Consider the following 12,162-nt stretch of genomic DNA (forward strand, 5'->3'; position numbering starts at 1 on the left):
CTGTTGTGGTCATGGTGTACAATAACAAAGTAATACTTTGTTAATGTACTTAAGTACCATTTGTACTATACGTTAAAGAGAAAATGTATACTTTTACTCCTTTCGTTACATTTGCAGCTGCAAAGTGGAACAAAATAATGGACAGCAATCTTGGCTGATCGGTCATAGCAATATCCAGTTCACAAATGAATCTTTGATCAGTTCGGTTCCTTTGAATTTGACGAACTGATTCGCAAAGAGGAGTGAATGATTAGTTTTGCAAATCTTTTGGGAGACAATAACTCTATTTGTCATGCACTTTGATCTTTGAAACTCTGCAGACCTTTTACATTCACAAACAGCTATATAAACCACTATATGAAACGCAATATCTATGTCAATATATATATATATATATACATGTGTGTGTGTGTATCATAGACGAAAAAAGATGGACGACGCCCCTTCGCTCTCTTCCATTGATGAGAACTGAAGCCGCCAGAGTCCCGATATGGCGCTGACATATTGGAACTTGAGTCTGCGCAGTAGCGATCTCGGGACCAGACCTGCGCAGTCGTGAGCAGGAAGTAAAGCCGCGAAATCAACGCTCCGCCCTCACTCTCGCAGAATGCGCTCAGGGAGAGTGGATTCGGCACACTTTTTGAAAAATTGATTGCAGTACGACAAGAGGCTTGTTAAAATAAAGTAAATACAATCTCCTCAGTCCTCCGAAGATCCCGAAAAAATGTCCGTTGGTGCTTCAGTGACTACTTCGCTCAGAGAACCTGTCAATCACAGCTGTCAGTCATGACGTTACACCACCGCATCACGTAACTAACTAAAAAACAACTTATTTTTGAAACAGACACTTGAACTAACATCAGCGTGATAAAAACGACAGCAAATGAAAGAAACCACCTTTGGAAAAAAGATATTTGAAGTGTAATTTAATTGTTTAGTTGGTCTCACGTCCCGTTGAATAACATGGGGAGGCGGGGCTTATGACCTATACTAGGACCAGTCACCGGGGGGCGATCGAGACGTTTTGGCTTCACTTTTCAGGGCTTGTGCGGCACGCTTGGTGTGTATATAATGAAAGATAGGTAGGTTGTAGACTGGATTATAAATACTGCTGATTAATAAAAATGGTGTCTTTACTCTTGGACAGCGCGGGTGATGGTCAGGGCACTGGATCCTGTTTCATTCACACTCTCCAAGGTCACGTTGGGCAGGTCATCATCCTCGCTGTCACTCAAAGATCGCCGTGGTGACAGTCCATCTGCGATTCGGTGTGTGACTGGATAAAAACAGAAGTTTGGTGCAGTTGAATTTACAGTATGCACATATGATTAAATAATTCCACAACTTACAATCAGGATACTGCAGTCCAAACATAATTCATACTGTATGTGACCTCTGAAATGCTGGTGTTTTATGAGAAATGATTCAGTTGTGTGGACACTGACTCTACAGTTTGATTCTATGGCCGTAGACCAATAGACACAATAAACCAAACTAAGATTCTAATTTAATGGCACTTTGATTAATGTTCGAATAAAAGCTTTGATAGACAGCAGAGAATTTCCTTAAAGGATGGACACAGCCTAGAAATCTAGACGCACCCTAGCGGCAGCAAATTTTATTTTGCAGCCAGGGTGGTCTAGCAACTCTCCGTTGGCTTGCGAGCTGGAAAAACCAAACTCTAGTCAGGCCAATCACATCGTGTATAGAGTCGGTGGGCGGGCTTAACATGATGACGGCAGAGTTGCGACGGTTTTGCGTGATGGCTGCCGCTGCTGGCGAACAGCGGTCTTTCGAATCGGCTTTGGCCGCGACTCTGGAGGACTTGGAGTTAAGCTTTTCTTTGAGAAAAGAACAAAGAACGGCACTTAAGTCATTATTAAAAAAGGAAGATCTGTTCAGAGTTTTGCCGACCGGATAGGGCAAAAGTTTAATCTATCAACTAGCTCCGCTGGTGGGAAAACACTCTGGTTGGTTGTAGCGCTGTCCTATTGCATGCAGAGGGAATTTAAAAGACAACCGTTTATCCCGCCCCTCGGATTGAGCCCTGCCAATGGTGAGTTCCAAGACCCGACATCTTGATGTGGGTCTGGCTTGCCAGGCTAGGATGGACAGTGTTTTAAAAGAAATTTCACAGATTTTTTTCATAGAGACCAATAAAATCACCATTAAAGTAGTGCATATGAAGTTATCTGTAGTCATACCTTTGTGTGATAAACAGATCAAAATTTAAGTTTAAAATTAAAAAGTGAATTTAATTGACATTTAAATTTAATTTCATTTGTATTGTAAACTAAAACTATTTAAAAAAAAAATGTTAATTGAAATATAGCTGAAATGTGACATTTAAGTTTAAATTTAATTGACCTCAGTGTAGGTATTGTAAACTAAAACTATTCAAAATATTTTTTATTAATTGAAATAAAGCTGAAATATAAATATTAGATAAAAAACTTAAAGACAAATTATGTTGCCTTGACAACTAACTGAAATAAAATAAGTTGAAGTACTAAAATGACTAAAACTGAAATAAAAATGAAAGCTAAATGGAAAAAAGACTAAAGCACATAACAGAATTAATTAAAATTATAATGAGAACTAAAAATCTAATAAAATTAATTAAAAATATTATTAATAGTATATAAGAATGGTAAAATAACACTGATTTACATTTGATTATCCACTGATAATATCAACATCTGCTGTGTAACCTGAGCAGGTTTGATGTTTTGATGTTCAGTAATGAGAATCTCAAGAACGTGATGTCCACTTTGCCATGTGAAATGACATGCAAATGAGTAAATATTAAATATTGACAACATTGTACTTTTTGATTGAACTCAACTGTTCCAAGCACAACCGAATGACAGTATAGTTCACTCTGTTCCTATAATAAGAAAGCTGGGCATGTTTGTATTGTTTTTGTTTGGTTGTAATAGCAATTCCAAAGGTCTCTGTTGTCTTCGTGTCATTCCATGTCCTGTCTTGTTGCCATGGATACTTCATGAGAGACTGCAGAGCATAAGGGCACAGACCTTCAAGATAGGGGGCTGGTCTCTGTGTGGGAATTGTGAATGTTTTTAATGAACTGAAATTGGATCATCAAAGTGTGAACTGCACAGGCCTAATTATGTGTCAACCTGCTTGTTTGCACACACACTGTGGCCTTCTGATGTAGATAAATGCCCTTCTCTGACTGGTCAGTATATAGCAAAAAGTGCTCTGAGACAACACACACACACACACACACACACACACACACACACACACACACACACACACACACACACACACACTTAAAAATTAATACAGAGACTTATATGACATAGGACATCTCCAACCTCAATCTATGCCTCCGCCCCAGAGGAAAACAGGATGAAAAAAAAGAAAGAAAGAATGAATGGAAATACTTCCTAGCCACAGAGCCCATTAAAAACAGCTTTGTTGCCCAGAGGCAAGCTCTCCTAGAAAAAGGGTTTGAGTATGAGCTTGTGTGTGTGTGTGTGTGTGTGTGTGAGAGAGAGAGAGAGAGAGAGAGATAGCTGGGGGTATTTAAGTGACTTACCTTATAATTAATCAAACTGATATTAAATTTAGAACATATTGCAAATATATATATGTATATTTTCTAATATATATTCTTTTGTGTGTGTGTGTGTCTTTATTGCAGATGCTATTGTGTTTCCGCATACACTTTGTCACTAATAAACCCAAGTGCCCTCGTTTAGCTAAGCGAAGTTTTTCCCATCGCATCTACTTCCTGCGGGGATTTAGCGGCCGCCTGTTTTGAGGAATATAAAGAGCCGAGCACAATGGAGCTGCACTCAAAAGAGCTGAGCCTGTCTAACACACAGCCGGGCTCTGGCTTCTGTCACTGACCCTGCCAGCAACACGGAAACTCGAAGAGAGGCTTTTAAACGCAGTGCTTTGCACCTACGGAGGAGAAGAGAGGAAAGTGGTGAAAGGAGGAGAATGAAAGTCTTTGCAGAAGGATGGATTTCTTAACCTCACCCACCGCTTTCTATGTCTGTCAAATACATGATGTCAAGGGTCGGGTCGCTTGCTGGTGTACCTGATGAGTTTGGGATAAATTACTTCAAATGCAGTTTAAAAACAATAAAAAGAAAGCACAGGCTTTTGTATCGTGTTTAAACACTAAATATAATGGCTGAATATGAAAAAAAGCAGTGAAATTACAAGTGGAAGTCGGAAATTCGACGTCATTAATATTGACATTAACACAAAGGAAAAATGTGTTACGGATGATTTCTGCAGATATTGTGATTTTTTGTGTTTTTCTTAAAAGAAACTTTGGCTGCATGTTGTCTGTATTTAACAGAAAAAAAAGAAAAAAAAATCACATAAGTGTACAATGAACAAAGGTCTATTTCATAAAGAACGACAAGCACTATTTGAATACTTTTTTCACCTTTCTTAAAACATCCACTTTGCTGTATTCTACTATTCCTTTTGTTTGTTTCCAATCTAGATGTTTTGCTTTTAGACGATCTTTCAAAACATAATTTTGTACATGCGGTTTACAGCAGAGATTGATCCGACTCAAAGTGTTATTTTAGTATCATTGAGATACTGTTGTGGGTTTTATTAATATTTTGAATTGGTTATTATTTTTTTGTTTTCCTTTTTCCTTTTAAATTTGTTAAAAGTTTTAGTCATTTTGTTGTGCTTTTTGTAATCTTTATGTCTAGTTTTTATACATTTTTATTTTAGTTTTAGTTATTTTAGTACATCAGGTTAAACTAAATAAAAATGAGAAACACCTTTTTTTTCATATGTTGGGAATTTCCCAAAATAGGAGGTTCGTGTCACAGACAGTTCAGTAAGTTTGACAGACAAATTGATGTAACAACAGGGGACTTATCAGCTCAGTAATTTAATTGGCTAACAGCTTGAGGCTGTCTACATGTCTGCGACAAAGCGACAGTTGCAAATCCATTTGTTCTTCGTGCCTGACTTTGCCATGTTGTGTCGCACCTCGTCGCATCCAACGTAGACAGCATCACTGATTATAATGGGTTCTATGCAGGGTTTGAAATTAATTTTTTCACTCATCGGCCAATTTGGCTACTAAATTTTTAAGTTATCGGCCATTCAGAACTTCTACTAGCCAAAAAAAAGAAAAAAAGAAGAAATAAACCAGATTAACTGCGTCACAGCAATATATATATATATATATATATATATATATATATATATATAAATATATGCAAACAAAATTCTGTCATCCAGCCTTTCCTCCCTTCCTCTTTTATTTCATCCTCATCACCATAAATGTATTTTAGGTGGACAGATCAATACAGGATGTTGGAAAATAAAATGTCTTTTCTGTGAACCAAATGCTTTTTTAATCTTCGCTATTACTTCAATGCAAATGAACAAGCGCGCCGTTATTTGTTGCATAGTGACGTGCATGTTCAAGTAAGCCAGATATGCGCAGATTACGCAATACGCTGTATTCAATATATCATGATGACTCACAAGTTGAGTATTTGCACTAAATCTGCGCAGATTTGGCTTACACAAACTTCCCCAGCAAAGTGAGTAAACAATATAATAAGTGACACGCCAAATTGGCTAGTGATTTGACAGCGTTACCCGCCACAGTTGATTTTTACCCGCATTTGGTGGGTTGGTGGGTGTTAATTTCAAACCCTGGTTCTATGTGCTTTTGCCTTTTGGTGTAGACACGGTGTAAGACATTCAAGCAGCGCTTAGATGCTTATGTCTCACCTTTCCTGTGCATCCTGTTTTCCTCTAGCAGCGGCATCATGAGCCTGCTGTTGCCCAGCGATCTCACCCCAGTGTAGATCAGTGGCATGGGCTGCATCACCACCGGCACCCGCCGTGGGTGGAGGTGGACCGGGCTGGAGCAAGGAGGCATCAGCTGGGGTATGTGCAAGAACGACTGCCCCCGGAGACTCCTGGATGGGGGAGATGCCACCACTGGGCCAGAGCAGGACGGAGACATCTTCAAACGAGGAACCGGGGTTATCACTGAAGTGGAGGAAGATGAAGGCATGGATAATGATGACGGTGATGAAGATGACAGAGACTTGCTGGAAGGAGGGGAACGTGGACAGAATCGTATTGATGACGAGGACGAGGACGAGGGAGACGAGGATAAAGATGACGGTGCTGAAAGTGACGGGGAGGTTCTGGCTCTGTTGGTGGACAGGTCCACTGGCTCTGTTTGCGTCTGGAAGGGGTCGGACAGGAATCGTCTGTCGTCTGACTGTGTCCGAAATCTGCGGTTCAACACCAGCACGCCCATCTCTGTATAGTCATGGATCACAGGAGACTGAGAGGAAAGAGACAGATGGAAATCAGTTAACTGTTAATTGCTTTTGAAACAGGAGCATCCTAGGATTTCAGAAAATTGAGCTCATGTGTTTTAGAGGAATATTTAAAGCTTTAAAGAAATTCATTTAAAAATGAAAACTTTGCCATCATTTACTCATCCTGATGTCATTCCAAACATGTATGACACAACATAACAATCTATTGTGTTCCAAAGAAGAAAGTCATAGGTTTGGGATGCCATTAGAGTGATTAAGTGAAGACTGCTAAAAAACATTTAGCAGACGCTTTTATCCAAAGTGACTTATATCAAGTCAAGTCAAGTCAAGTCAAGTTTATTTATATAGCGCTTTTCACAAAACAGATTATATCAAAGCAGCTTCACAGTATTAAATTAAAATAATACATCAATGCTTGTTTCTAGTGGAAAATGTCCACGTTTGGTAATGCTGATCAATAGTATTGTTGATTGATTAATTAAATTAAATATCCCAAATATCCCCAACTGAGCAAGCCAAAGGCAACAGTGGCAAGGAACCAAAAAACTCCATCAGGTGACCTAATGGAGAAAAAAAAAAACCTTGGGAGAACCCAGGCTCAGTCGGGGGCCAGTTCTCCTCTGGCGTTTATGAACTAGAGGTCGGATTTAACTGTAAAATTAAAAGTATTATATGAATGCCTGGCTGAAGAGATGCGTCTTTAATCTAGTTTTAAACTGGGAGAGCGAGTCTGAGCAACGAACAGTATCAGGAAGACTATTCCAGAGTTTTGGAGCTAAATGTGAAAATGCTCTCCCTCCTTTGGTGGATCTGGATATCCTAGGTATGACCAAAAGCCTCGAATTTAGTGATCTTAAAGAGCGCGATGGATTATAGGGCGATAGAAGATCCGTTAAATAGACTGGAGCTAAACCGTTTAGGGCTTTATAAGTCAGTAGCAATACCTTGTAATTAATACGGAACTTTATAGGTAACCAATGTAGTGATGATAAAATTGGTGTTATATGATCATATTTTCTTGATCTAGTAAGAACTCTAGCGGCGGCATTTTGGACTAACTGTAGCTTGTTTATTGAGGATGCAGGACAACCGGCTAATAAAGCATTACAGTAATCTAGTCTCGAGGTCATGAATGCATGAACTAATTTTTCTGCATCAGAAACTGATAGCATGTTACGTAGCTTAGCAATGTTTCTAAGGTGGAAAAAGGCTGTTCTTGTAACATATGAAATATGATTTTCAAAAGACAGGTTGCAGTCTAGTATAACACCTAGGTCTTTTACTGTAGAGGATAAAGTAACAGGACATCCTACTATGTTAAAGTTGTAGTGTGAGAGGTTTTGTGGGCGTTTTTTTAAACCGATGATTAGTACCTCTGTCTTGTCTGGATTTAATAAAAGAAAATTGTGCGTCATCCAATCTTTTATATCTTTAACACACTCTGTCAAATTGGATAATTTAGCGTTTTCATCTGGCCGTGATGAAATATAGATTTGAGTGTCATCAGTATAACAATGGAAACTAATTCCATGTTTCACATAATATTTCCAAGTGGCAGCATATATATTGAGAATAACAGAGGGCCTAACACAGATCCCTGCGGCACTCCATAGTTTACTGGAGTTATGATCGATTTTTCTCCATTTAGATAGACAAAATGGTAGCGGTCAGATAAGTATGATCTGAACCAACTTAATGCTTGTCCTTGAACACCAGTATAATTTTGTAGTCGATCTAAGAGTATTGTGTGATCTATAGTATCGAACGCAGCACTAAGATCAAGTAAAACTAGTATTGAGATACAGCCTTGGTCAGATGCTAAAAGTAAGTCATTTGTAATTTTAACGAGCGCAGTTTCAGTGCTATGGTGCGGTCTGAATCCAGACTGAAACTTTTCATAGATGTCATTTTCTTGCAAGAAAGAGCCCAGTTGAGCGGACACCACTTTTTCTAGTATTTTAGACATAAAAGGAAGATTTGAAATGGGTCTATAATTTGCTAGATTATGCGGGTCTAATTGTGGTTTCTTAATGAGAGGTTTTATAACAGCCAGTTTAAATGTTCTTGGAACATGACCTAAAGAAAAAGAGTTAATAATATTGAGGAGAGGCTCTTCCACTATAGGTAACACTTCTTTCAGTAGTTTAGTTGGTATAGGATCCAATAAACATGTTGTTGTTTTAGATGAAATGATAAGTTTATTTAACTCTTTTTGTTCTATAGTTGTAAAGCACTGTAATTGTTCTTGCGTCGTGATAATTGAGGCTGAATTATAAGGCGCGATTGAGGATTGAACGTTTACAATTGTGGTTCTGATGTTTTCTATTTTCTCAGTGAAGAACTTCATGAAATCATTACTACAAAACTGTAACGGAATATTTTGTTCAGGTGACATCTGTTTATTTGTTAGTCTAGCCACCGTGCTAAATAAAAACCTAGGATTGTTTTGGTTGTTTTCTATTAATTTGCGGAGGTGCTCAGCCCTGGCCGCTTTAAGGGCCTTTTTATAACGTGACATACTGTCTTTCCATGCGATTCTAAAGACATCTAAATTAGTTTGTTTCCATTTACGCTCTAAATTACGGGTTTCTCTCTTTAGAACATGCGTAGTATTGTTGTACCATGGTGCTTTACTTTTCTCTCTGACCTTTTTTAATCTAATGGGTGCAACAATATCCAATGTTCCAGAGAGAATGGTGCTCATAGTGCTAGTTAATTTCTCTAGTTCATCTGTTTGTTTGGGTTCACTGAGCAGCTGAGACAGATCAGATAAGCAATTTGAAAAATTATCTAAGGTGGATGGAAGGATTGTTCTGCCTGATCGATAACGCGGCACAGCATGATATATTACAGGAGTACGTAATATGCAAGTTACCATGTAATGGTCAGTGACATCATCACTTTGTGGAATGATATCTATATCGGTTGGATCGGTTCCATGTGCTATAATTAAATTGAGTGTATGATTAAAACGATGAGTTGGTCCGGTAACGTTTTGCTTGACCCCAAAGGAGTTTAATAAATCTGTAAACGCAGCTCCTAACGCATCATTTGGATTATCTACGTGTATGTTAAAATCTCCAACAATTAATGCTTTATCGACATTGACTAATAGGTCTGAGAGAAAATCTGCAAACTCTTTTAGGAAATCAGCGTAAGGCCCAGGCGGTCTATATACGGTAGCCAAGGCTAGAGATAATAGGGAAGTTTTTCTAACATCTAAGAGCGTAACATTTAGTACAAGTACTTCAAACGAAATAAACTTATAACCCGTTTTTTGACTAACATTGAGAATATCTCTATAGATTGTTGCAACACCGCCGCCACGACCAATCATACGGGGCTCATGCTTATAGGAGTATCCTGCTGGGGTAGACTCATTTAGGCCAAAATAATCATTTGGTTTAAGCCATGTTTCAGTAAGGCAAAGTACATCGAAGCTATTATCTGTGACTATTTCATTTACAATAACTGCCTTAGGTGTGAGTGATCTAATGTTTAGAAGACCTAGCTTTAGAAATTGTTTTTGTTTACTAATAGCAACATTTTCTGATTTAATAACAATTAGATTTTTCCTAGATCCTGCAGTAAATTTATTATTTGATCTCACTAAACGAGGAATAGACACAGTTTCTATGCCATGTTCTACACTAGAATTTATATCAGTTAAATTGGTGCAGCAAAGACTATGATTTGGACTTTTGGTTACTAGTCAAAAGGTATTTAACATTTTGGAGATGTTATCCGACAGAAGATCCGCTCCGAATCTGCTTGGGTGTAAGCCATCAGCACGGAAAAGCCTAGGACGCTCCCAAAACAGATTCCAATTATTTACAAAGAGCAGTTTGTGCTCATTGCACCATGACATTAACCATTCATTTAGCACGAATAATCTACTAAACTTTTCTTGTCCTAGTCGGTACGTGGGAAGCGGTCCTGACACAATAATCGTTGTTTCAGGCGATGTGCTGCGTACTGTATCGATCAGATTCCTGAAGTCTTTCTTCAGAACCTCCGTCTGGCGCAGCCTGATGTCGTTCACTCCCGCGTGCAGGACCACAGTTCCGACGCGCTTGTCACCATTCAGAATCTCGGGAACGCGAGCAGCGATTTCAGAAACACGAGCAGCAGGAAAGCAGTGACTGTGCACCTTACTTTTACCTAACGTAGCGTGTACGTGCCGAACGATGGAATCGCCGATGATCACAGCATCGCGTTCAGTTTCGCGAAGAGGGGAGAAGCGGTTTTGGGTGGATATCTCGAAAACCGGGAGGGTCGGAGAGAGTCTTCTTGGTCTAGACCTGACTCGCGTCTTCCGCTGCGGAACCATCCAGGCTTCGTGGTGGCGTGTTGGAGCCGGAGTGAACAAGACTATGGCTGATCGCGACCTCGGCGCTCAGGACCGATGTTGAGAAACGCACGGAGTAGACGAGGTCGGAGTTAGCGGGTTAGTAACGTTAATCACTGATTTGTGTGCATCGGCGCGTGATGTTTCAAGAACTAAACGCCGGTCTATCAGCTCGGCTTGTCTCACTAAAAGGTCGTGGATCTGTTTCTCAACAGCTTCCAGCTCAGACTGCAATGCGTGAAGCTCAAATGTGTCCTCACCTGCACCAAAAGGTAGACTACTTACATCTGATATATTCGCCATTTTAACAGATGGTCAGTAAGTTAGCAACGACGCTACCAGTGATGCTATCAATATTAATACTAATTTATGACTGAAGTCTTGGATATAATCCGTCTTTTTAGTGGTACGGGTGTAGAGTAGACGCACGATAGGCGAAAAAATGTTTGTTTGTAAATGAGTGTGGAGAAGACGCGTTCAGCCGTGATCCCCAGGAGTAACCTTTAAGAGTATCCGGCATTGGATCACTAAAAGGCTTGAGACGCGTCTGCTCAACAGTCCGCGTTGTGACTATGAGGTTTGAGCAGCAGTGCTTCTCAGTGAGGAAAAGTAGAAAATGTTCGTTGTAAGTGAGTTTAAAGAGAAAAATCAAGAATTATAAATCAAATCGATGGAGCTCCAAAGACAACAACAACGCGTTCAGACGCGACGCATGCGCATTCGTCAACTGGGAAACGGTATATATATATATGAGGAGAGGAGATATATGAGGAGAGCAATAGAAACTATCAAACCAACAATAGGGCAACAATATGCAAGTGCTGTGACCAGTCCCAGTAAGTCTAGCACAGTACACATTGCAAGGATATAGATATATAGAATAGTATGTGTTAGCATTAATGGGCCAAGTGTTAATGAAAAAGATGTTTCTTGTAAATGGCTGAAGACTCAGCAGCTGAGTTAGGCAGTCAAGGTAAAGGTCAATGATGTGTATTCAGCAAGGAGACATTAAACCAATTATTACATTTATAATGTTACAAAATATTTCTATTTCAAATAAACTCTGTTCTTTTGAACTCTCTATTCATCAAATAATTCAGAAAAACACTTTATCACAGTGTATCAGCACAACTTTTTTCAACATTGATAACCGTAAGAAATGTTGCTGAGCACCAAATCAAAGAATCAAGTGATAACCAGGTGTGTCACTGACTAGAGGGAAGGATTATGTACAACATTTTTAATGACTGGTAAGGGGAGATTCTGAGTGAAATAACCTCAGATCGCTAACTTTAGGGGGGCTAATGCTTTATAAATAGGGACTAGCAAAACATACAGTATGTATTGAGAGTATTTAAATTGAGCCCACTGCCCCGGGTGCGTGTTCACGGTGTGTTTGTGTTCATTACTCACTGCTGTGTGTTTGCATTTGGATGGATGAAATGCAGAGCACAAATTCTGAGTCTGGGACACCATACTTGGCTACACGTCACTTAT

At 39.3% G+C, this 12,162-nt stretch overlaps 1 protein-coding gene across 4 annotated transcripts in view; it reads right to left on the reverse strand.

Annotated features, from left to right (window-relative positions):
* Positions 1 to 12,162, reverse strand: part of klf12a (Kruppel like factor 12a) — a 33,456-nt gene that overhangs the window by 3,640 nt on the left and 17,654 nt on the right. For all 4 annotated transcript variants that reach the window (XM_084099162.1, XM_084099164.1, XM_084099163.1 and 1 more), the window contains 2 exons: positions 5,752 to 6,319; positions 1,138 to 1,276 (listed from right to left, as the gene is read on the reverse strand). In XM_084099162.1, coding sequence (XP_083955288.1) covers positions 1,138 to 1,276; positions 5,752 to 6,319 — 707 coding nt within the window. The remainder of the gene's footprint in view (positions 1 to 1,137; positions 1,277 to 5,751; positions 6,320 to 12,162) is intronic.

The sequence above is a fragment of the Abramis brama genome (genome assembly GCF_963993115.1).
Source record: "Abramis brama genome assembly, chromosome: 2".
In the NCBI taxonomy this organism is placed as follows: domain Eukaryota; kingdom Metazoa; phylum Chordata; class Actinopteri; order Cypriniformes; family Leuciscidae; genus Abramis; species Abramis brama.